Consider the following 26,239-nt stretch of genomic DNA (forward strand, 5'->3'; position numbering starts at 1 on the left):
GGTCGTTACGAGTCTCGGTGATCCGGCGTCCGGACCCGCGCGGGGGCGGCCCCGGGGGGATCGGTACCCGGCCCTGCTCTCGGGGGTTCCCCGCGCTCCGGGAGGGAGGCGGTGGCCGGGACGCAGAGAAACCGAGTACAGCGGTTTCCTCCGTGTGCTGTTCTTACAACTAAGTTGATTTTTTTAATATATATTTTAATTATTACCGCTTTTTAATTCCTTGGGTACCTTTCAAATAGTTAATCGGGGTGAAGGCGTCGCTGGTAGCTTTGCAAACCCGGCCCCTCAGCCTGTTGCCCTGCTACGTCCCTTGAGGAGCGAGGGGGTTTTGACCCTGTCCCTGTAAGCGTTACCCCTGCGTGGCTTCTTATGGTGAGGCTGGGGATCAAAGTCCTTAAGCCCAAGACAGCCGGAGTTTGGAGTCTGTTTGTGATGCTGAGCAGCGCGTTTTGGCTGCTTTTGTGGGTGTTTGTCACGGTGTGAGCACCTTGTGTAGCGTTCAGGTCGTTCCCTTGAAGCAGGGAGTGGCTGTATTTTCCGAGAGGGTGTGAGGTATTGGAAGAGGAATGACGCACTTGAAGTAACAAAAAAGAAATAATTCTCTGAGGGGGTGGTTCGACGCTGTCTTAAATTCCCCTGGTCTGGGCTGCCTTGGTCGGTGGCAGGGGCACCGCTGCTTGTGTGGTGGGGTGCTGGATTAGCTGAGGGGGCTGTTACAGGCAAAATTCAAGTCAGTTTTGGGGGCTGAGTGGTGCCCTGATCTGGCCCAGTGCTGGGAATTAGTGGCACTGTAGAGTTTTGGAAAAAGGGAGGCATTACGGAGTTGTGCTTTAAATCCATTATTGACGTGACTTGCTATACTTCTATTGTTTGGTCTCATAGTCATGAAACTATTTTTGAAGCGGTGCTTTGTATTGGTGGTTCCGCATGCCAGTACCCTGGGACGTGTACTGGGCAGCTCTTGTTTTCCAGTTACCTGAGACTCCTTTGAGACTAGTGACCAGTCAGCATGGAGGGATGTGGTGTTTTCCAGGACACTCGGGCATTGGCTATGTTGGCCTTCCAGACACGGTTACATGAGTATTTTGCAGGGGGGTGGGATTAGGAAGAGAATTGTAATTTAATGGAATGCTTTACTGACAGAAAGCCAAACTGACACAGAATAGAAGAATAGGATATAAAGCCAGTTATACCAATTAATAAGATTGCTTCACACAACTAACTATAAACTTGAAGATAGTCCATGATTCTGGTATTTAATTTTGGTTCGCAGTCTAGAACTGTCTTTCTCAGCTCCCTCCTTCCCCTCCTGATGTTTGTATATAATCCCTAATTATGTGGTTTTGGGGTTTCCCCGCCCCCCCCCAGTGATGGACTACTTGTGACCTAAAACTAAGCCTAAAAATCGTGCTTGTGGAGTCCTGTTAAAATGCTGCCAGTAACAGGTCAGGTACAAAGTGCATAAGACATTTTGAAGTTTTTCTCTGAGGTTATAGTAAATTTAGTTTTAATCTGAATCCAGGTGAACATGGTTGACATTGGCAAAAACCACAGAGCATGTGGAAGCCAATCGCTGCTGTTTCTGAGGAGACTTTAGACGTTTTAGCTAATCTTCATATTCTTACTTGAATTCCCAGTCAAACAGTACGAAGCAGTTTTTAGATGTTTCTTGTGATTTCATTTAAAAGTGCAATTATGAGTCACATGTAGATGGTGAGACAGAGTCAGTTAATTCATGAATACGCGCTGCTCCCGGCCGAGCTGTCATTGCCACAGGCAGTGGTGAAGAATTTGACATGGACGAACAAAAGTGTAGCTTAAGGTCTGGACTGATGTTGAAGGGGGAAATGTGAGCTCTGCAGGCAGAGCGCTGAGGCCTCGTGGCCATTCGGTTGCAGAGGTTTTAAGTAGTGGCGGTGATTTCCCCTGCCAAATTACAGTACCAAACTGTGCGGTTGTTTTCAGGTGGCTGATCAGACTGTCATCAGAGTTAACAACTGGTTCTTTTTGCAGGATCATTAGTACTGTTTATACTAGGAAACGACGTCTATAGCTGAAACTTCTTAACTGCAAGAAAGATGCACATTCAAACTGTGAAGCCTCATATGATCTGTCCTGCAAAGACAGCTACTGTGTTTCTTTCCTGATTTGGAAGTTATCTAATGGCTTTCGTGTTTTCTGTTCAGGAGTCTCTTAGATCACGCTGCCCCACCCTGTCCTTTAGAGGAAATTAACTCATGTTTAATTACCCTTCTGCTAATTACATGCTTGAATGTTTAGGGTTATGCATGAATCACGACTATTTCAACACTCACATGGCTCTTAAGAATTTTGTGGCATTTGGGTTAGTGATTGCTCGTTGAAATTAATGCAGGTTATTTTAAGGATGTTTTTCCATCGGCCAGACTTGTAGTTGTTAGAGACCTTGACCCAATCCCATCCTCCCACCCCCTCTCTTCAGATGCACTTTCTAGGCTACCTTGTAAATGTGTTTTCAGTCACTGAAGTTGCATGAGGCTTTAGGTTGGACTTGCTCTCGTGATCTCGTGTGCAGTATGATGGGCTGTTCAGGCACCAGTAAAATGTAAACCGGCAACCGCTACTGTAGGAATTGTGTGTTTGGAGACTTACCTAGTTTTTCTTCTTTTCCTGCTCTAAAATCCGGTGCCTGGGGATGGCCATGAATGACCAGACTGTTTCAGTGCGTGATACCACATCAGACATTGCGAGTGCTCTTTGGAGCATTTTGATACTTTTTAAAGAGAAGAATTAATGCAAGTTGTTCATTAAGTGCTATGAAGGCTTAAACCTGAAGAGCCAAATCACGTTCACTTTGGTCCAGTGAAAAAACTGGTGTAGGTTGTTGCTAAGAGTTGCACCAAGATTTTTTTAAGACTATTGACTTCAGGAAGGAAAGTGAGGTAAAGAGATGAGAGGGGAAACAATAACCAAACCCAACCCAAACAAAAAAAGGAGGGATTCGGATGTCAGGAGTCAGGGTTGGTGTGGGGTTTTTTTTGTTTGTGGTCAAAAGTGTAGAAGGCTGAAATAGGCTTCCATGAAGTCAAAAGCAGTTTCAGACCTTTGTGTCAGCCTGCCTGTTTTGAGCCTGTTCTGTGAAGTCTTCTCCTGTTTTTAGATGTGTTTAATGATCTTTGGTACCAATATTGGAACTCGTTTACAGAACAGTCTTACAAAGCCACTGCTTTCATTTCCAGAGTTAGCATACCGAGTTATTTAGAAACTGTTTTTCATAGCTTGTAATAATTATAAATTGACTTGCAATTACCTCTTACTGAAGGCGTCTACGGATTGATTAAATGAGATCCCTTGCTACTTGGCTTTGATATGTGAGCTTTTTCAACCAGCTCTTCCATCAAAGGTGACCTAAGCAATCCAGAACTAATAAATAGTTTATTAAAAAGTCAATACCTTGTCGTTGTGGCAGTGATGCAATCTGCATTGACAGTGAAGGTATCTGTTTGCCTGCTCGGTCCCTGGCAGGTAAAGTAGGCACATGTTGGAGAGGAACAAGAAAAACAAGCTGGTGGTGTCTGAATTCATGATAAAGCTACACTACTTCTAAACCTTATTTTACACACGGTGCTTTCCCTGAAGCCAAAGCTGTGTCTGCAGTCTTTGGAAACCCTAATGTGTTATGAAAATTATCTTAGACTTACTGCTGAAAAGAACGTGTTACGTAAGTGTAGTCTTTCATGTGTGCGTTAAATCAGCCCTTAGCGACAGCTCCTGTTTTTGATGAAAGGAGCCCCTTTTCATATTACATAAAAGCTGAGAATGCACTTGCTTTTTGCTGTGACTATGATGCCTGTGTTAATAAGTTTACTGTGATTTTTTCCAGCTATTTTGTAATCTGGTCTGTGTGAAAATTAGCCTTCTACTGTTGTTGAGAGCTTTGAGTCTGATACGAAAGGTACGATGTCCTGGAGCAATAAGTGCTGCTACTTCAGTCCCCATTACGCGATACTGACAAAAACGGCCTAAGGATTTATGGACTTATAATTGGAGGAGAGAGCGCTTTCTGGAAACTTAGGGCTAGTTTGTGCTTTACGTAACTGCCCTGCATATCAAGATACAACGTGTGATCATCAGGTGTTGGCAAACTTCTGAGCTCTCTTCTTATCCCATAGTTTTAATTGTGAAATAGCACTGATTACGAAGGTCTTATCTTTAGTCCCATGGGAATGTAGTGGAAGATCATGAGAGAAGGAAGAAGTAAACTAGTATCTGATTGCCTAGTTCTGTGTCAGTACAGTCTGGTTAGTTCTGCACGGGTGTTGGTGAACTTCACTGTCTTTTTATATGAGTAGTCAAGATGCCACAGGTTGGACATCCAGCCTGATGTACTCAGGACTAGACCCATATGGAAACGTGGGCATCTAAGTGAGACATAAGCAAGGAGTTGCTGCTTGAGCTTTGGTGACCACTGTAGATTGTGTTCTGCTCTCTGTAGCTATTTCCCAGTGGTGTGTAGAGATTTAAGATGTAGATTGTAATCTGAAAGTTTCTGAAGACTAAATGCTTTGATGGAATCCCTTTGTAGATTTACATGTATCCTTAATTGCTTCCTGTGCAAAACTTGGGCTCCCAAGACCTGAAACTGAAAAGCCTTGAAAATGAGAATGTAGGTTTTACTAAGCACCTGCATTCGATGAATACTGTTGCACTTCAGGTCAATGGACAACGTTTAAAAACAAAAACCCAAACCTTTCCTCTTCCCTTCGCTTTGGTTCTTTTTCTTTGGTAATACTTGTAATAAAATGCATGTTTCCTGTGTCTTAACTCTCTGTGTTTTCTTTAGTAAATCTTCAAAGATGGATTGAAGTATGTGACTCAGGGAAAGTGATGTGGCTGTCTGCCAGCAGTATTTTGCAGAAAAGTTGGGGTTTCTGGTTTTGGCTCAGATGTCTGCTTCCATGACTGTGGTAACTGAAACCCCGTACTGTTTGCACATATGTTTTCAGTTGCAGCTTTGATAGAGTCACAGAGGAACTGTTGGGCAGACAGCTGGTTTATCCTTCCTAAAAAAAACCCCAAACTTACGTGAATTTCCATTTTCTGAAGCAAGAGCTATGGTTTCTTGGATATTCTTCTTGGATGACAAACTTGACAGGAAAAATCTAGGGGTGTGAGCAAGGGACAAGAAACTTCTGAGTTGGTATTGCACTTCTAGAAAAGTATTTGCTGTAAGTAAGAGAGTGCTCAAAATACTACTGAATAAAAAGAAAAATGTAAATGAGTAGGTACAATGAGAAAAATGTGTTGATAGGGAGATGTATTCAAGAGCTTCAGAGTGAATTGCGTTAAGACAAGTAAAAAGCTAATCTTGAATTAAACCACAGTGCGGTTTTTTCACATGCATAGCATAGCTAAACGTGATTCACATCATAACAAAGCTAAACATTGTAAATGCTTATGAAAAAGCTACAGAAGAAGCTGTGATCTGTCATTAGAGACCTTTGATGGGCGACCTGTCAAATATAACTAACATAACCCATATCATGCGCCTCATCTACCAACGGCACACAAGTATTCATCTGCTCTTGATATCGCTGCAGTTTGGAAAAATGAAGCTCGACATCTAGAACAGCATAGGAAGGTGCAGCTGATGCTGTAGCTTGGAGTTAGCACCCAAGCTGTCAGGCTGGGTTGGTACCAGCCCAGGAATGCATGTGGCAGTAAGACAAGGAGTTCTTTGGTGTCCGTACAGTCTAGTCCTCTGTTAGTTGTGGTACAAATACACTGATTGCCAGCAATGGGACAGTTTTCCATGTTGTAATTGTCCAGAATAAAGCCACTTTTGCAGCCATGATGTAACAGCACGTTAGCAGTGATCCTCTCAGGAACCATGGTGAGTTAGGAGGGGTTTAAAGATCGTGATCATAGAAAGGGGTTGGGTGTCTTCCATTTTTCCATTTCAGAGGAAAATGGGAGGGAAGAAGCTTTTACTTGCAAATAAGTTACAAGGGGAAAGGGATTTTATAAATTAATAACTAAATCAAAGAGCCTGTTATTTTCTGAACTTTTCAAAGGGGTGATACTAATTAACATAGATTCTAAACTTTGATGAGGTCTAGTACTGGTACAGAAATGCCTAAAAGAAGATTCTGTATCATGGTGTTTGTGAGGAACTGTATAAGAAAGCATCGTATCTGCTTTCTCTGGTGATACTCACAGCAGAACTATTTGAAGCCCTTACTGAGCAAAGCGATGTATGAGTACTAATTAATTTTATTTATGATCTTCTGGTGCTTTATTGTCCTTCTTGACTAGCTGATTTTTTTAATTTTTTTTTAAATGTGGAAGTTTGTTACCTTACTATTGTTTTCCTGACTTGTCAGTGGTCAGGCAATGTGGAAGCTGTTCAGAGTGGTCTATGTCTCCGACTCCAGGAAAACAGATAATATGTTCTTTATTTTGGATTATGTTACTCAGAGGTGAGCTGAGAACAGGTCACGCGCTCAGGGCAGGAATGAAAATAAGAGGTCTGACCATGCAAAATACGAGGTGTGACTCTGCAAATACACTGATCGTTGAATAAATAATGTTGTACCTTTAGCTGGATGGAGAGAAGGGAAGAAAGAAAGGAAAAAAGGGCATTTTGAACACTCAAAAGCTCCAACAAAATGTTTTTAGGAATGGAAGATCATAAAGTACACAGTGATTTAGTTGCAGAAAGTTGACTTGAGGTGGATTTTTCATATACAGTTTATTAAAACTTGAGTTGTTCCATTCATTAAAATGTAAATACTGACCTGCAAAAATTGGCTGTGAAATGTTTTTGTAATGGCTGTATGTCTTTAAAGGAAACAGAAAGCCTCTGCTTTAAGTGTGGCATGTGATTTCTTCCTATTGATTCAGGGTGACCTCTTTTGTCCCTGAATATGAAACTGTTGTAACTGCAATCGAAAATACTTGAAGGGGAGCAAACAGAACAGCTTGCTTTCTAGTGGCTCGGCTTTGCAGGTGTTCACAAACCTCTCCCAAAAGAATGCAAAAAAAAAAAACCAAACCCAAAAAAACCCACCCAAAACCCCCCTTGCTATTAGGTGTCTGGAGCACCAGTCTTACGAGGAGCAGCTGAGGGAACTGTGGTTGTTTAGCCTGGAGAAAAGGAGGCTGAGAGGAGACCTTATCACCCTCTACAATTACCTGACAGGAGGCTGTAGCAAGGTGGGTGTTGGTCTCTTCTCCCTGGTAACAGGCGATAGGACGAGTGGAAATGGCCTCAGGTTGCGCCAGGGCAGGTTTAGGTTGGACATTAGGAAAAATTTTTTCAATGTCAGGCTCTGGAATGGGCTGCCCAGGGAAGGGGTTGACTCCCCATCCCTGGGAGTATTTAAAAGCCGGGCAGATGAGGTGCTTAGGCACAGGTTTTAGTGGTGGGATGGCAGGGTTAGGGTAAGGGTTGGACTTGATGATCTTAAAGGTCTTTTCCAGCCTAAATGATTCTATGATTCTAAGAGACTTGCTTTGCATACTCAAGGGAAAGCTGCTGAACTTCGGCACTAAACAGAACCTTATTTTTAGTTCTGATGTCCATAGAGGGCTAGCAGGATGCCAAGGGTAATTGCGGTGCCAGTATGAGGTTACAGGTCTGTGGGTACAGAAAAGTAATTTTTGTGTGTCTGCATAGAGATAGTGAAAGTGCACAACTGGCATAGAAACCACGTATGCTGTTAAGCTTTCAGAAAGCAAGATGTTGATGTGGGGTAGAAGCAAGGTCAGGTATTTCATTCTATTCCTTTAGTTTTCAAAAAATCTGAGTGTCCGAGGCTGCGGTGCTTTTGAAGAACAGCAACAGACATCTGAATTCATTAAATTGGCCTACAGACTGCAGTTGCAAACCTGTTGTAACTTACTCCGCTGGAGTGGGTGGTAGGATCAAGGATGTTATTTCCTTGAGTGCTAGAAAGCAGAATAAGATTTCTCTGAAGTTTCTGTTATGAAAATATTTTACCTGTTGTGTCCTTATGGCTCCCTGTAGTTTACAATGAAAACTTTCAGACTGATCAACTTTACTGTTAATGGCAGTATTGAAAATTTTTTGCAATTGTTTGTTTGTTTTCTAGTACAGGCACCTGCAACAGAAGCCTCAAATCAAAATGCTCCTGCAGCTTCTGTTTTTAGGAAGAGGATTTAAACTGGATCAGGAGCAACTGAAGAATTTCAAGTTTTTGCTTCCCCATTCTTTTCAGAATTGGTGATAAAGGGCATGAGTGATGCTCTGACAACGGGCTGCTGCCAGATACCGCTAACATGCGGTTTCCACCCAGGCTGTGCAGTTGATAAAATATTTGATGTTTAATTTCTGGTGTGCTAGATAGATTGTCAGTCAGCAGATCTGTGTACCTTTATCATCAACTTAAAGACCTTACTTGAGAAATTGGAAAATTAAGATAGTACAGAAAGCAAAAGATTTTGCAAAGGCAATGTACTTACTTTCCCCTGTTAAGTTGTCCATATGGGAATGAAGTAAAGCACTCTCAAATATTTAAAATCTAGTTGTTGGTTTTTTTCATTTTGCTTTGCAGAAGCTTACTAATGTCTGTTTTAACTGTCAGACATTTCTGTGGGAAAGAAAATAGTGTTCAGCTGTTCTCCATCTATATAAATGAGAAAATGCATCTTTTAAGTTATGCCATTAAGAAACTGATTCCCTTAATATACAGGTCTCTACAATTAAACTGTTTTCAGATTATATTTAGAAACTCATTACTTCTTTCAAAGATAGAAAAGATGTTAGTGGAAGGAGCCTTAATACTTACATAGATAAGACAGAATGTTTAATTTGTTCCCCCCTCAGAGAAAATCATATGTGTTTCCTGTTACTTAAAATAACTTGTTTAGATTGGTGGGAGTGTTAAACATTAGCAGTCTTTTAAAATGGTTGATCTTGTATAATTCAGCTTGGAACAAAATAGCTGTTACTTCCTATAGTAGAAAACAATCTTTGGTAGTGACAGTTGCGCATATCACATCTGGATGACCGAGAGAAGAGTTGGGGGCTCTTTCTGAGGCTGTTGAGTGCAAGAGCTTCCAGGGTTGAGTAACTTTTGCTGGACAGAAACGTGAACAACTAGAGGTCCAGATTCCTCAAACATACAGACTTAGGGGTTATTATGAATCTTGGGGGGGGGGAACAAGATTACTCTGACAGTTATTGACATTCATTAATTTGAGGAAAATCACTTTTTGTCTTGCTTTCCATATGTTGCATCTCAATGTGTGTTCTGTTTTCCTTGGGTGATCTTAAGTTATGTGCTGGAGGGGAGGGCAGGGTCTTCAAGCTGTGGGGAAGTGTTGCTTTGGAAATCTTCTGGTTTTCCTGTTAGAGGAAGGAGGTCCTAGGGGTGCCTTTGGTTACGAGTGTGAGAGCAAAAAACTGAATTACTAAGGGGCTGATTTAGTGCCCAAGACCTGCTTTCCAGTGCCATGCTCTGATACTTGTAGTGTCTGTGTATGCCAACATTGCAATCCAAATGACAATGTTTTAATATGCAGACCTTACACTTGCTAATGTAGGTGATCCTGTGCTGCTTTGCTCCTAAAATGAATCCAGCATTTAGAATTAGAATGAAACAGTTGAAATGCCCTTGGGAGCAAGCTGGCATGTGGGATGGTTTCTGTCAAGCAAAAAGAGAAAGGGGAGGACTGGATCGTTGGAGGACAGGCTCTGCACAGTGTAGGCATGAAAATACATCTTTGTTGCAGTCGCTATGTATAGATTCTATAGGGTTGTGCTTTATACAGATGCCCAACTTGACTCTGAAGTAACTTGAGTGCTGAAGGAAATGGAGGTGCACCTCATCCCTGCCAGCCGTACCCTGCTGAGCTAGCTATGATACGTCTTCACGGCACAGTGAAGTATTCTTTGCGACCAAAGACGTGTTGTCTAAAGTCTCACTAGTGTGATTCTTTGCAGAGGCAGTCTCGGCCTGAATACAAACCTATTTACATTTTGGCTCTTACTCAATTTTCTTCTCTTTGGTGGTGACTGTAACTTTTTGTATTTCTTTTTTTCTGCTCTGTTGCTTTGTGCCTCTGTGACTGTTAGAACAACGTGCTGGTGAGCTCAGAGAACTGTGCCTTTTCCCACCTGTGTATACGTAGCTGTGCGACTGGTACCGCTTGCCTGCTTTCCGGGCCAGCTGCCTTGTACAGTTTGCAGGTCGAAGCTATGCAAATATATGCTAATGATGCAGTCAGCTGGCTGTATGGTTATATAACTGTGCCCTTCCTCCTGTGGCCTTTATTTAGTTACTATAGAACTATTAAATAATTAAAACAGGTGACTTATTTCTAAATGACAAGCCTTCAAAAGAAATAATTTCTGGCAGGCTGTTATCATGTATCTGTCTTTAACCTTTTTCTCTTTAAACAGGAAGAAAATGAACCTGAAATCTGAACGCAGAGGAATTCATGTTGATCAGTCAGAGCTGCTGTGCAAGAAGGGATGTGGTTACTATGGCAATCCTGCTTGGCAGGGATTTTGCTCCAAGTGCTGGAGAGAGGAATACCATAAGGCCAGGCAGAAACAGATTCAAGAGGATTGGGAGCTGGCAGAGCGGTAAAGAGCCCTCTATTCCTTCATCTTTTATAGTAGGGTGACTACACTAAATACTGTGCCTGTCTCCTATTTTCTAGTCCTGTTTACTCTGGCTCAGTTGCATCATAAGTTCTCAAATTCGACCTTTCCATCAGGAATTAAAATTTTCCTTTTGATGCAAAGATGAATATTTATGACATTCTAATTTAAGAGGTTTCAAAAGAAAGTCTGCAAAGTAACAAATGTAAACAACGCCCCACCCTCTCAACAAATGCTTTGACCTCATTTGCATACTGAAATCTATAACTAGCAGTTGGAAGGGCAAAAGTGACAATTTTGATTAAAATACCTCTGCCTCTGGAGACTGCAGTTATTGTCTTGAATGTAGCCAGCACAGTGGTTTTACATTTCAGCTACTGATTTAAAAGATTGGGTCTGTAGTTATTCTAAACTGCAGGGTTAAACCCCAAAGCATCAAAGCTTTAGCTTTAATAATTCAGGTAATTTTTCTAAGCAAGTATTTTCTGCAAAACAGTCTAGTTTTCCCAGTGTGATAACTGTTTGACCCTGAAAATGGGGGTTGGAGGAAATCTGTGCTTGAGTGAGACATTAAGAGCAGCGACAACTGCTTTTTGCTGGATTTGGGTAGAAAGCAAAAGCATTATGCACTGCCTGAGAAACCGCAAAACATCTTCTTTTGTACTGCAGCTGCCCTTTGTGTCACTTCCAGGTGTGAGGTGTTTGGCATCCACTAAGAATTAACTGTTCCAGTGTTATGTGAATTCTTGAGATGAGGAGCTCTAAAGCTGTGCCTTAAGAGTTGGTTGGCAGTTGACTTGAGCTGGCCAAGATGTTTGTTCATATTGACACACATTCTCTACATATGCTTAACTTAATGTATTTATTAGTGGTGTATTCCAGAACTCTAGGAAAAAGAGCAAATGACTGAGACACATGTCTGTGCTCAAGTCTGGAACCCTTTGGTGGACTTAAGTTTACCTAGTGATATGTTAACCAAGGTCATTGGAGAGGGGGGGAAGAAGAGAAAAAAATTAAAAGGCATTAAGTGCAGCGTCCACATCAGCCTGCCTGAAGAAGGTGACATCTGTGGAAGCTCTCTGAAGTTGAGTTGGGTCCAAACTCATAGCTGCAGTTTGGAAGCCCCAAGTTTTCTGGCATCTAACTACCCTAGACTCTTTTACCTTAGGCCTTGAAGTAGTTTGTTTGTTTTTAAAATTCTCCTTACTGGCTGGCACTGGACCAGATTAACAGCAAAGACAGGTAGAAAGAAGTGCTTGAAAGCTTTCCTAGCCTAATCAGAAGGTGCCAGGTAAGCTGTTGAGTGTAGTACTGAGGACATGTCATTTGTTCCTCTGACATAAATTTGGCTTAAACAGTTAATAAGGACTTCAGTATTACTAGAGCAAATAGTTATGCTGTCAGTCTTATAACATCTATGTACAATAAAATGGGACATTTAAGGAATTCTTTAATAAGTAACTGTTCAGTAGGGAGATGCTAAAGGAACAGATAAGCTGCGACTGTTTGCCATAGTGAACAGACAGGCTTGTCAGCACAGATAAGACACAATTCCCGCCTCAGGAGATTACAAATGCAAGACCATTTATGGTCCATCCTGAGCTGGATGGATTTTTAAAGAAAATTGCTCAACCTTTTAGCATCTTGAAGGGCAATATAATTTAACCTATTTTAATCCCCCTACACAAGAAGAAAAGTAGCCATTGAAGGACTAGTATGTTTGCCCTCCCCTACTTTGTACATGTAGATTAAAAAAAAATGGGTTTAGTCTTTACAAAGCACCCATCCATGTTGCAGTGAAGTGATTTGCCTCATTTGTTCAATCATGCATACAATTACCAAGACTTTGAAAACAAATTATGACAACAATAATGTCTCCCGGAATATTTCTGAGATTGCAACTAGGTATTTCACTTGCTCGGCTGCCAGCCATGGTTTTTATCTTCAGTAAGATGGTGAAGGGAGTTGCCTGTGGTAATAGGTAGCGAAACTCGGAACAGGATGCAGGGAGGAAGGCAACTGAATCGATTCTTGGAAGCGCTCTCGCAGTTTTTCCCCTCATCTCTACCTTTGTAGAATTTAGGGCTGTGACGAGGGGAAGGTGACCATGATTATACTTCAGTCTCCTCCCTTTTGACCTTACTATTTAATTCTCCCTGGCCATCTTAAGCTTTCCCTCACTTTCACAGTTACAACATGAAAAGAGTGGACCTAATGTAGTGAAGGCAGATGTGGTAGGAAGCAAAAAATGAAGATGGGTATAGAGGAGAATTAGCATGTCAAATGAATAATTAATTTATTGCACAAGAAATTAGCTTATTTGTGCTGGTTTTGAGCACTTAAATTAGAGCTACATTTTTCTAATTCCAGGCTTCAGCGTGAGGAGGAAGAAGCGTACGCCAGTAGTCAGAGTACCCAAGGGGCGCAGTCACTGACCTTTTCAAAATTTGAAGAAAAGAAAACCAATGAGAAAACACGAAAGGTCACTACAGTGAAGAAGTTCTTCACTGCTTCTTCGAGAACAGGAGCTAAGAAGGGTAACTTCCTCCTTTGCTTTTAATAGTTCTGTACAACATGTTAAGTTAAAAAGTATTTTTGATAGATGTATTGTACTAAGAGGCAGAGTAATGCTCTGTGACTTGAAAAACTTGGAATAACAGTGCTTCTGGAGAGCGACATGTGAAGTCTTACTGAAAATGCAGGAAAACATGAGCTTTTGGGTGATGCCAAGCAATTTTTTAAATAGAACAGTTGCACTTCTAAATCTGTGGCCGTGTTTGTGTTAGTTACACAGCAGCTCTTCCACTAAAGTGTAGTATAAATGCACTCCTGCACTGCTGAGTGGAAGTATCTTGTTCGTATGACGCACATTCTTGCTAGATTCATGAGTCAACCATAGTGTGATACTGTGGTTTAGGACTTGAAGGGGGATCTCTTCCTGAAGAAAGCAGGAGAAAAGGGTACTGGCTGTCAGTCACCTCAAACAAACGGACGTGTCTAAGTGTGATAGAAATGCTGATATAGAATATCAGATGATGCCGCCATAATGCATCACTTCAACAGCTTAACAGAAAAAAAGGAATGTGTAAGCAGGGTGCCTTTAAATGAAAATAAATGTGAAAGGAAACTTCTAGTGTTTATGTGTGTGTGGGTTGTGAATATCAAGTTTGTGGTTGGCTGAATGTTTATTCTGTAGCATGTGTTACAAGTAAGAATGATTAATGGCACTGATGTCTTTGCATAGCAATAGCTTACATGGGCAAAAAACTGGAAAAAGCTAGACTGTGGAGGAGGCATTCCAGAAGAAAAGGCAACGTTAATGTAACTTAACCTTATAGATCATGCATTTGCTTAATAAATTCTAAATATGTCTGGATTTCATCTTAGGATTTGTCTTGGTGCATGGGCAGCAGCTGGCTAAATGAGGCATTCAGCTATGTGTTAAGAACTTTCTTATGTTCATTCTTCTTGCTTTCCATGTTTACTTTTTTTATCCCATTTACAGTCTCTCCTGACATCCTCCCGCTCTTAGTGTCTTGCTTGCTTTTGCATTTATTTCAGTGGCTCAAGAGAAAATCGTTAAGCAAGGACAGCTTGGGAGGGAGCGAAATGCTGATAACATTCTCAGGGATTTGAAGGAGATTTTTACTCCCTCCTGGGAACTGGCTTCCCCTACTGAAGGTAATGCAGTACAGCTTGAGCAAGCTGTCTGCTTGATTTTAGTAAGCTTACTTCTTAGCTGGGCTTTGCAGAATACGAACTAGGGTTGTGCCAGTTATAACTTGTGCTGTTGAATATGAAGATTACAAAAAAAAAGCAAGTCTAACATCTTGAAGTGAACTTGAATCTCTAAACCAATTCTTTGCTTTTTTCATAGGGAGAGTACAGGAATAAAGCTGAAGCCTCTTTGAGCTCTTCTTTAGCGTGACATCTGAAAGATTACACAGTTTCAAAAACATCAGGATTTTGTAAGAAGTAGCTAGATCGTGTGCTGCTTCATATTTTTACAAAAAAGTAATTCCAGATTGCCGTTATAAATCTGATTATAAGTTGAAACTACTTCAGTTTAATAGTTCACACTTCAAGAACTTGTGCATTCTCAAAACATCTCCAGACGTTTGTTACATTAGTCAAGGCGGCAATTTCAAATCAAGAGAAGACATACTGGTTTCATTTAAACAAAAAGGATGCCAAAACCCTTGATGCAAACAGCTTTAGGACTTTATCCTATGTTAGTTGTTTGCAATTCTGACGTGTTTTTCTGACTACAAAAATCTGAAGATGTACCATTCTTTATTTTTAAAATTATATGAAGATGATGAATGGGGGAGTGTGGTAGAGCAAATGACCGCACTTTTCTTATATTCTTTACTTGGACTTGGATCCATGACCATGGCACAACCATAGTGAATCACTGGAGTGCTAATGTCCTGCTGTGACAACTAGCATTTTTGTAGAATGCCTTGAGAAAGATTTTAATATTAATAGTGTTTATTCTTTGTAAAGGTGATCCTTTCTTAACTCTTCTCATACGCTTTCTTTTAATTTTGGCGTATCTCCTTTACTAGGTTCTCTTTAACTTCTTCATATGGAAATTCTTTTCTCTAATCAGCTTCCTTTTAGTTAAACTTAATTCTTTTAGAGTACAACAAAGCTGAAAATATTTTGTTGCTGAAAGTACATGTGTTCCTGCAGTCCTTAGTAATTGGTGCCTATTGTACAGATTCATTTTCCTTAAATCAGGATTTTGACGCAGAGATCAATGAAACTGCAACATTTCTGAGTGACCACATATAGTTCTTGGTGCGACTTGTTAAAAAGAGGGTTCATTCTAATATTCAATTTTTTTAATGCCTACATGAACAGTAATCTGCCTCAGTTGACTACATCTCTCTAGTAACTAAAAAATAATCTATTTTGAATTTGTGACTGAAAAAATCAAATTCATGTTCCTCAAAGGTCAAATAGCAGAATGAGGTTCATTGTTTTTATGATACAGTGAACTCAGTGTTGAAATAAGAAAATAAATCTTCAGCTCTTCTTTGAAATGAAGTCAGTAAGTAAGTGTGGAAAAAATATCTTACAATTCTACCCTTCAAAAGTGTACCTGCTTTCTTTGTTTATTCAAAACTATGATCTCTTCTTACTGTTTATGTAATATTAAGTGTGACAAATTTAAATCAACATATAGTAATGGTTGCTGTTCAGCTTGAATACTGTACAGGCATTCTTCTTTGAATCTTAGGTATAAAGAAGGTTGGAGGAAATCCCTTCTGGAAAAAGTGTTCTTGTATACCTAGAAAGGAGACTGATTTGTGCTTTCTATCTTGATTGCTACAGTTGGAATGTAAATATTTGTAAAACTTTATCCATTCTTATCACTTCAGTACCATAAATGTTCTAATGGTACCTGACCAAATTACCCAGAGAAGGTTATGCTGAAATGTAGAGGTCCTAATGAGTTTTGTGCTTTGGTCAAATGGTCAGTGTTTGTTAGTCAGTGGATCATGCAGCTTTGAATTTACTATAGCGATGGATCTCTTTAAAAGCAAGTAACAGCACACAACCTCCCCCCGATAAGCTACCTCAAGTTCAAATTAAACATACCAATTTAAATATACTAATCTCATTTCTTTTTATTTTTGAGTTCTGCATGTATGCTTATTGAAACATGGATTTTTTTGTCGTGCATGTTAGTATTTTCAGATTGAAAGACATGTTTGTATCATGTTGATCATGAATGTTTTCTGTCTCTTTGCTGCTTGCTTTTCATCATGTTCATTTACATCATCTCTATTCAATCCTTCATTTTGAACAGTGTTGGCTGGCAAGTTGAAAGGTGGGTGAACTAAATTTGGGTAGTGAAGGTATTGGATCAGTACAATTAACTTGCAACGTATACCTTGGAAAATCAGATGTGTTTGTGTGGAAAAACCCTGTGGTTGCAGCTATGTAAACTTGCATCCAGTGCTGTGTGCAATCTGTGTTCCTACCTCCTTCTTGAATGCCAAGCAAATTGTTCCTTGAACAGATGTGGTGCTTCTGCTCTTGCTGAAACACAAATGGCCAAGTTCACATTTACACTGCAGGTGTGATTCTGTGGCACCTGCTGCCTAGCCAAAGAAGGGCTGCTGCATTTGCACCAACCTCCTGCTCCCATTCCTTGCCTTGTACTGCTGCTCCTGTGACCTGGCAGGAAGCCACCTGGGGGACCTGATCAAGCAGAACTATAACCCTATAAGAAACACTGATTTCTGACCAGGACTGCCCCAAACTGCTGCTCCCTGAGCTAGTTCATGAGCTAGTTGAATGAATACTTGTGTTGGTGCAAGCAAAGGAGCAGGAGTGTAAAGGTGAAGGAGAATGGGAAAGGGACCTTCTGGAATCCCATCTGGAAGCCTTGACCTCATATGGAGAAATCTTCTCTGGGAATGAAGATGTAAGAAACTGGAAAACAAACCCATGTTACAGTAATTTGCTAATAGAAAAAGGCCATTAGTGTAAATGGGTATCTGGCTATCAATGTTTCACTTCAGTGGAATACTCAGTTTCCTAGAGTTCTGTTTAATAATATCCAGCGTTTCACTGGTAAAGCTTGAGAAATAAATGCTTGTTCATCTGCACAGTTGGGGGGAAAAAAAAAAGAACAGCCTGAAATTTTAATACACGTTAAATGCTTCCTGAATTCATCTGTCAGTGTAAAAAAAAAAAAAAAAAAAAAATCTAATCTGATGTGCCCAAATTTTCCCAGCAGAGATCCAAGAAGCCAAGGCTCCCAGCCCTTCTATAAACAGACAGGCTAGCATCGAGACAGATCGAGTATCCAAGGAATTCATTGAATTTCTCAAGCCATATCATAAACCTGGACAAGATATCTATAAGCAATGTAAACTGTTTTTGGACACAATGAACCATAAAAGGGTAAGTTTTGCATGCCTTTTACATAAATAAAATGGGGAAATTAGGCAGAGATGGAGAAAATGCTGCTCTTCTTCCAGCAGTTTGTTTTTTATCTCCTGTATACAGGAGTCTTCAGCTTATGTGCTTAGTCAAATGAAGACCTAGTGTCAGTCTTAAATTCTGAATGCCTGCCTTTTTGGTATGGTATATGACCATAGAAACGCTCAAACCCCAGTAGCTCAGGTGTCCTGAGAGAACTTTCCTTTGCATCCTGAAGAAATTAGTTCTGAAAGATAAAGTGTCTGTTGAACAAACAATTTTCTAGATAAATATGACCTGTGGAAATTACAATATAATGAGTTTTTAGACATCTTGAATCTAAAAAGTAACAAAGATAATACAAACCACAATGTCTCCTTTTCTTTCGGGAAGGGGAACTTGACTGGGCTTTTGTTTTAATGAGGAATAAGGGTTACATCTTCTTTCTCCATGTAAAAAAACTTAATGTTCTTGAGATATTAATGTGTCTGTAGTGCCACCTATGGTTCAAATTCAGCACACCGTTTTGTTTTTTGTGGGTTTTGTTTTTTTTTTCTATTTAGTATGTAGTTACTCAAATTAGACCCTCAAATTGGACTGGAAATTAAAGGGAGTTTTGATGGAATCTTACATGCCCTCCACTTTGAAAACATCTTCAAGTACTTCTTTTAGAGCTGATTGATTCTGAGCACAGTTTGTAAAAAATAGTGTAGTATTATTATTGTTGTTATTAGTTATAAACATCGAAGGTACTCTCACTTCCTGGTTCCTTGACCATTTGTACTAGACAAAAAGAAGTCTTTCTCAAAATGTACAGTTTGCTACGACACGGAATCCAGGCCTAAAATGCAGCACTGCCATCAGAGCTGACTTTGTGTTCAGAGTAACTGTCTTGGCCTTAGAGAATTCAGATACCAAGTTCTCTCTCAATTTTTTTTTTTACATATGGTTTTATGGTGCCATTTAATGGTGAAAAGTGACTTGATGCGTACAGTTAATTTTAACCCTTCAAACCTCCATTATGTTCTTCAGTAACTCAGTTAATGCTCGAAAGATGATGCTGTTTTGTAAATAACATTGTGAATATATTTCATAGTAACTTTATCATTAGACGTGTTTACTGTTTAAATATTATTTCAAATTTATGTTCTTGTTTTTTTGGTATACTGTTGCAGTGGTTTAACTGCAGCCAGTGACTAAGCAACACACAGCCGCTCGCTCTTTTATATCATCTTTTTAAAAGTTGTAGGCACAAAATTAGGAGTAAGCATTCTGCTTAATAGTCTACATTATTTTGTCACCATTACTCAGGGATGTGTCTGGGGAAAATGGCATTGCACCTGTCCAATTCCACTGCTAATACATATCTGTTCAGCAAATAAACATCTTTCACATGTTAAAGAGCCAGTATGCCTTGGTTTCTCATATTTTTGAATATCATTTAGCCAACATAAACACCTCTGACGATATATTTGCATTCTCAGACTGTTACTGCAGCTGGACACTTTCCTTAAACAAACCCAAAACATCAGAAGCATAGCTGCCATTTCTTCCACACATGCACACTTAATCAGTTTTCTGTTACAGGACTTAAGTATTGAGGAACAATCTGAATGTGCCCAGGACTTCTATCAAAATGTAGCAGAGAAATTACAGACACGTTGGAAAGGTATCATGCTCTTCTTCCTCATATCTTACTGCTGAAAAAGTATTGACTTGAGGATGAAGCCTCCTGCATTTTCAAGTAAAAACGAAGCATTCCTAACCAGCTTCCAGAAATGCTAAGAAATTCTAGTACCATAGTCGGAACTATTCCAAGCAGCACCCGCTCTATAAAGTTTTGCAGTCTAAATTATTTGTTTTTACAGGTTTTTCTGGAACTCAATTAAATGTGGTTCAGTCGCTTTCATTTCTTTTTTTTAAATTTGATACTGTTTGTTTAAAGCTGAGGTTGAATGTGTAGCCTCAACCCAATTAACAGGCTGTGAGCCTTACATTACACTAACGCACAAGAAGCCAGTGAGAGGGGAGTGTTGCTGTTGTGGACTGCTTTTACGTGCCTGGTATGCAAGTGGCACAGCTTAAACGTACCCAGGGATTTTTTTAGACATAAATAGGAACAGAGGACTTGGAAGACCTCATTGGATTTATTCTCAAAGACTGTATTTTTGAGAAATATTCTTGTAAGCTACAAGCAGCTGAACCTAATTTGTGTGTTGAATGTGCTAAATGAATGTGCTTCATTGTGACCATATGCACGTACTTACTTTGGCATGTCGCTATGGTGTTCTCACCATTATGTTTTTACTTCTGCTGTAGAGAGTGACAGTACTCCAAGTGTATCCATTCTTTATTAACTCAGGCTGGCTCAAGTCAATGGTATTGATTTGGTGAGATTAGGACCAAACTTGATTAGATCTTCAAAACAGCCATGGAATATTTTATTTACTGCATTGAGGTGGGATTTGTACCTTTCAGTGCCCCCTGAAAAAGTTGAGAAAGCAATGGATCAGATTGAAAAATACATTATGACTCGACAGTATAAATATGTCTTTTGCCCTGAAACAACTGATGATGAGAAGAAAGATCTTGCTGTCCAAAAGAGAATCAGGTAAGTCTTTGAAAGAAAAATAGCCAAGTAATCCACAGTCCTGTGAATGAGCTCTGAATCAAGCATGTTAAAAATCTTCTGCTGTGCGTACAAAAATGGCGAGCTTTTTAACCAGAAACGGTTAAAACCACTTTATTTAAGAAGCAGAAGGAATTTATAGAATGAACAATGAAAGCTACTATGCTGAGAAAATTAATTGGTGTGCTTTTGTTAAATTATAGCAAAGAAAAAAAGAAAATATTTTTTCTGGAAATAAATTACTTTGGAATAAACTAGCTTATAACTGGACTAGTGCCTCATTTGCACAAAGCACTCCTTGTGCATTGAATTCAGGAAGCAGCTGGCTTCAAACACCTGAATGTTACTGGCACGGAATGTTTGACGTTTTTTTCTTGTCATAGGGCTTTGCACTGGGTAACTCCACAAATGCTGTGTGTTCCTGTCAATGAAGAAATTCCAGAAGTCTCTGATATGGTTGTAAAAGCAATTACAGGTTTGTGATGAAGTTTATGTTTACAGCTATACATTTGAAATCTCTTGTTGATAGAGATTATTTTCTGCTGTCATCAGAATGGGGTCCAGGCTCCTAGATTTGCAGTAGTCTTTATGGTATTGGCCTAGTATGCCATCTGTGAAGCAAGAATAATTTCTCCATCACAGAAGCGTTCAGGCTTACCTGATTTATTTGGAGTACTTGGACTGTGTGAAGAAAAGCTTGAATAAAGAGAGATGTTTATGGAACATCACACACCACAGATAAAAATGATGCCATTTTAGTATTGTCTAGTAAGTGTCCTACTCATTCAGGTGTCTAGTTAATATGGTTTTAATGATTTGTGCACTTTTCTATCTTACAGATATTATCGAAATGGATTCAAAGCGTGTCCCTCGTGATAAATTAGCATGCATCACGAAGTGCAGCAAGCATATATTTAATGCTATTAAAATCACAAAAAATGAGCCAGCTTCTGCTGATGACTTTCTTCCTACACTTATATACATTGTTTTGAAGGGAAATCCACCTCGCCTGCAGTCTAACATCCAGTATATAACACGCTTCTGTAATCCAAGCAGGCTGATGACAGGAGAAGATGGCTACTATTTTACCAATCTGGTAAGTGCAGGAATAGTGTTGATGTTTTATACAAGATCGTCTTTTATCTGGATGTAGGAATTGCCAGTAAAGGCAAACATAGCATAACATAGAAGGAAAATTAAAACTACTCTTCAAGTAGTGGTTGAGATTACTTAGAGTATAGCAAGCTCCTTTGCTTTGTTATCTCCTCTCTCTTCCTTCTCTGCTTTCCAAACCAGTCAGTGCTCTGCTTTCTTTATAATATTGCACCCTTTATTTGAACAGCCTGATGCTAAGACCTGAGTATATTTTTATTCTGTAAGGAGATAAGTACTTTCTATTCCTAAAATCCTGAGCTTGGGCTGTGCAGATGTTACAGACGCAAAGTTCCCCATTTAAGCCCATGAGAATTTAACTCTTGAAGGGACTGCAGAACCAGGCCATTGATGTGTGGAGGTAAACAGGCTTTTTAAAGCTTCTGCAGGAGGCATTTATTGGTGTGCTTGTTTATGTTAGAAGGAGTTATGATTATTAACTTGGTTTCTCTGCATTTCATCGTAAAGCATTTTTCAAGGGAAAATACAAAATACGTAGTTGTATGAAATGCTTGGAATGTTAAGAATTCCTTTCAGAAGGAGGAGAGCATCCACAAGGTAAGACGGGCATCTGGCATTCCTTCCTTCAGAAAATGAATAGAGAGCATAGCAGATCTCTGCTGATCAGATTATTAAATATTAATATAGTGCTCTCATCTAGTTGCCATGTCTTGTTCTTTCTGGTCTCTCGCCTCCAAAATGCAGTGACCCTGAGGTCTGTAATGGACATCATCCAGGGAGTCAGTACCGTTCAGCTGAAATGGTGTCTTCCTGTACTCAGAGTTTTTGACTTCTTCAGACTTTGGGGAGAGGAGAGAGGCGTGTGAACTGCCTGATATAGTTAGCTTCTGGAAAAGCTCTTTAGGAGCAATCTGTTGAGGCATTAAATAAAATAATCAGTTACTGATCTAACAGCAGGATAAAAGAATGGAATGTGTAAGTTCCAATCTGTAGCTTGCAATGATGCTTACTCTGTTTTGTTTGTAGTGCTGTGCTGTGGCCTTCATTGAAAAACTGGATGCTCAGTCTTTAAATCTAAGCCAAGAAGATTTTGATCGGTTTATGACCGGTCAGACGTCCCCGAAGAAGCAGGAATCTGACGGTTTCTCACCTGATGTGTGCCTGGGTGTTAAGCAAATGTATAAAAACTTAGACCTGCTATCTCAGTTGAATGAGAGACAGGAAAGAATTGTCAATGAAGCCAAGAAGCTTGAGAAAGACCTAATAGATTGGACTGATGGAATTACAAAGGAAGTCCAAGATATCGTTGAGAAATATCCATTAGAAATAAAACCAAAAAATCAAGCCTTAGCAGCTATTGACTCTGAAAATGTGGAGAATGACAAGCTGCCCCCACCACTGCAGCCTCAGGTTTATGCAGGATAATTATCAGTGTTAGCTTTGAAAAGCATCATTATCCTCACCTAATGCTATCCCCTACTTGGGAAGGGAAGTAAATTTAACGCTAAAAATCAGATGAGCTTAAATCCGTACATTTTTAAAGGTACTTTTTTTTTTGTTAAGTGTAATGAATTGTATTTATTTTAGTCAAGTAGATTTCTATTAGGCTTTTGTGGGTTTTTGAACTGAATTTAAATTTTCTACACAAACCGGTGTAATTTTTAAGCAACACTAGTCCATTGACGTGTTTCCTGAAAGGTTCCTCCTAGGCATGCACTTACTTGTTTTTAATAATTAGTTTAACTTAAAGAATTCTGGTTCTAGCAGGAACTCAAAAGGTACCAACATTAGTCTGAATTTATTCTGTAGCTGTAAAGATTGAATATATATTGTAAAATATGTAAAATTGTAAATAGATTTAAAACCTAATGTCTCAACTGTGCATGACATCTTGTGTATGAGTGAAAATGATATAAAAGTGTTCATTTTAGCACCTTTCAGTTAAATCTCATTGCAGTATAAAGGCAAGTACACTGTTAATGTTTCAGTAAGCGGGATGGTATAACCGATGAACTACAGTCGGAGAAGTATTGTAACCATTTGAAAAGTTGACATTCATCTCGTCATCTGTTCTGTAAAAAAAAAAAAGTGCTATTTAAAATATGACATTTCTTCATGTAAATGTTCTCTCTGCTTTGTCAGTACACCCGATAGCCTCCAGTGGTTAACGTAACTGCTGATACTTTTGAAGAGAATGTTGAGCCAAGCTTCAGAAAGGAAGGAAATATTTTTATTAAAATTGCGTAATGTGGAATGAAAAGGGGGCGGGGAGGAGATAGTGCAAGAGTTGCACCAGAAGTGGCTTTCTTTTCTGGCATTGCCTAGTAATTGCCATCAGTGGTTTAGGTCCTGATTGCTTTTTTTTTTTTTGACAATCCTGGTACATAAATAAGTTCATATAGTTAGAGGCTGCTTTTCAGAAGAAGCACAAGCCATTGCTCTGAGCAGAAAAGTGCACTTTATTTTCATGAAACAGTCTTCTGATCTTTAGTGGCACCCACCCTTTAGCAAAGGGAGTTACCTTGCTCATGTATTGAACATAAAGGTAAATTTCAAGGTGTGTTTCAAGTTAAGAATAATAGCTCATTCCACAAAAAGTAACCTCTTGCAATAGAAATTTTTTATGCCAGTGAAACACTTCATATATCATTTTATATATCTTCCAGTTAATCCAGTCTGCCATGACTTGTTTGTGTACCTGAGATATCCAAGATAAAGCGACTTAGCTTGAGCTACTCTTAAGCAATGTTAAATTCTTACCATCAAGGAGGGAAGTACCTACCTCTTTATTATGTTCCACTGCTTTAAAAACACTGCTATTTTAAATTTGCACTGCAATAATTTCAGACCACAACTGTGATTTTTTTTTTCCCTTTTTATCAAATGTATTCAGCCTTATGAACTATGCATTCCCCATGTTTCAGAGATAACCAGTTACCCAAAACTCCACCGCTGAGGTGAAGCAATGAGCTAATCGGATGAGCACAAGAAATTAGATTATTTAATGTATCCATGTGCCACTGCGCCCAAATTGCTTAGGATCTGACCAGTGCTTGCAGTAAGTAATACTGCAGAGTCTTTATTTTCTTTATAAACACTAGGTGCTAATTCTGATATCCAGGTACACAGGTTTTCTTGAGGGGGTAATAAACAAAAAAAGCGCAAACTTTTAGCTATTGTGTAAATTGCCATGTTTAAATAAAGGTGTGTACACTATGCCCTTGTTAATGAGTTCCTGACAATCTCGTCACTGCGTTTGGTTATGCTGTTAATGATGACTGTGAATACAATTGTGACAGCTTCTGCATTCTCTGTGGTTTGGGAGACAGAATTCTGAGCTGTTCAAGTGCAAGCCTAGGTAACAATGTCTTTTTCTTTGCAGAAAGGTCATAGTAGTGCTTAAGTACTTAAGAATGACTTGCTGGTGCATTTCTAACTAAAGCATCTCTTACTCCTATGCCATCTTGTTATCAAGCCATGAAAGTGGGAGTGTTTTCAGCAAACAAATCCTCTGAATCCCCCCCAGCAGGCAGGTAAGATGGATTTCCATACCCCACCTGAAAGTTAGCAAGCAGGAGAGGTTTGCTTCATAGCGTAACCCAAGCGGTAACAGGAACTTGCATTCTGGTGTTTGAGTACCTCGACTGCTTTAAGACCTTGTCAATATTTTATTAGGCAAATGACCTCTCTGTAGGTAAAACGGGTAAACAGTTTTGTCTTGCTTAAAAGTTGCCATAGTAGTAACTGCGGAGGATCTTCCCAGTATGTTAACAGACTGGGCAAGCGCGGGGCGCTGGGCGGTGCCCCTCACTGCGCTGGGGAGGTGCTGCGTCAGTTCTGGGCTCAGCCTGAGCTGATGAACCCTCCAGTAAGCAGTGCTGGATCGGCTTGGTACTGGCTCCAGGCTCCACCAGGCATCGCCGTGGCATAGAGGTGCTCTGCTCCCACAAGCCAGTTTGGGATAAGATACGGTGAGAGACCCCAGTGGTGCAAAAATGAATGCTATTACTGAATGGTGTCTATGAATAACTTACTGGTGAACCAGAGAGTTTAACTGAAACACTATCTTAAAATGAGTTAGAATACGGCCTGCTGTGCTTTGGTGACAGTCACAGTGCCAGAAATTCTTTGGGTTTTTCAGCTGTCCACTACTGGTTCTGCATTACTCAGTGAGCTCATTACTAGGAGCTGGAAGTTAAGTTGTAAACTACTGCTTTGCATGTCACCTACCTATTTATTTTGCTGTAGTAAAGAACTTATTTTACAGGAAGTACCAGTTAATTAAACTGTACAAGGTCTTTGGTTTCACATAACTGAATTACGGAATTAAACTGATTCTTCTACCCAGTTATCATCAGTGTTTACAAATTCTCTTGGGGCTGGGTATCATGCTCAAGGTAGGGAGGCAGAGAGGTGGGTATCTATAGCCAATGCTATTTAACAGCAATTTGGAAAAAAAAAAAAAGGGGGGGGGGGGGGTAAGATGGTTGAGGGGAGAGGAAGCAGTGTTCTATCTGATGAAGAGCTGAACTTTGGAGGCTGATATGCTGTAGTGGCTGCAACGGGACAAAACGGGTTTTGATGCTTCATGCAGGTATCCCACAGGCGATACGGTGTCCTTTTGCTTCATCTACAGCAGCTGGCCTTTTGGCAGAGACGTGTACAGAACGAGTGTATGTATTTTTTTATTTTTCTTTTTTAAATGAGAGGCTTGCCAGATGTGCATTGGCACTACCCACACACGCACTAGTCCCCATAGTCAAGAGGGGAGGTGACATTCAGTACTGTCCTTGGACATCTTCAGAAAATACTGCGGAAAGGTCAGACTAAAGCACCACCACTCTTGCCCATGCTTACGGCTGCTTTCCTTTCACCTTCTCCCACTGCTGGAGCGGGGGAGCGGGGTGGAGGCTGCAGGGCAGGGGGCTGGCGGCTGCCCTTGCTCCGAG

General features: G+C 40.0%; 2 protein-coding genes across 9 annotated transcripts in view; both read left to right on the forward strand.

Moving 5' to 3' along the window:
• The window catches only part of RABGEF1 (RAB guanine nucleotide exchange factor 1), a 36,828-nt gene extending 12,455 nt beyond the window's left edge, over window positions 1–24,373 (forward strand). Inside the window, exons 2-11 of one of the 8 annotated variants that reach the window (XM_035900671.1) lie at window positions 423–425; window positions 10,406–10,591; window positions 12,980–13,146; window positions 14,171–14,290; window positions 17,361–17,530; window positions 19,136–19,217; window positions 20,027–20,159; window positions 20,561–20,652; window positions 21,017–21,273; window positions 22,317–24,373. In XM_035900671.1, the coding sequence (XP_035756564.1) occupies window positions 10,413–10,591; window positions 12,980–13,146; window positions 14,171–14,290; window positions 17,361–17,530; window positions 19,136–19,217; window positions 20,027–20,159; window positions 20,561–20,652; window positions 21,017–21,273; window positions 22,317–22,715 (1,599 nt within the window). In that variant the 5' untranslated portion in view covers window positions 423–425; window positions 10,406–10,412 and the 3' untranslated portion in view covers window positions 22,716–24,373. Of the gene's footprint in view, window positions 1–27; window positions 109–422; window positions 426–10,405; window positions 10,592–12,979; window positions 13,147–14,170; window positions 14,291–16,825; window positions 17,049–17,360; window positions 17,531–19,135; window positions 19,218–20,026; window positions 20,160–20,560; window positions 20,653–21,016; window positions 21,274–22,316 lie in introns of those variants that run through there. The other 7 variants (XM_035900673.1, XM_035900672.1, XM_035900674.1 and 4 more) reach the window with 7 other exon arrangements.
• Window positions 24,374–24,742: 369 nt separating this feature from the next.
• TMEM248 (transmembrane protein 248) overlaps window positions 24,743–26,239 on the forward strand; it is a 16,321-nt gene continuing 14,824 nt past the window's right edge. Inside the window, exon 1 of the mRNA XM_009645146.2 lies at window positions 24,743–24,823. The gene's annotated coding sequence lies outside the window, so the exon portion shown is untranslated. The remainder of the gene's footprint in view (window positions 24,824–26,239) is intronic.

Source organism: Egretta garzetta, unplaced genomic scaffold, assembly GCF_000687185.1.
Source record: "Egretta garzetta isolate BGI_Z169 unplaced genomic scaffold, ASM68718v1 scaffold108, whole genome shotgun sequence".
Taxonomy (NCBI): Eukaryota; Metazoa; Chordata; class Aves; order Pelecaniformes; family Ardeidae; genus Egretta; species Egretta garzetta.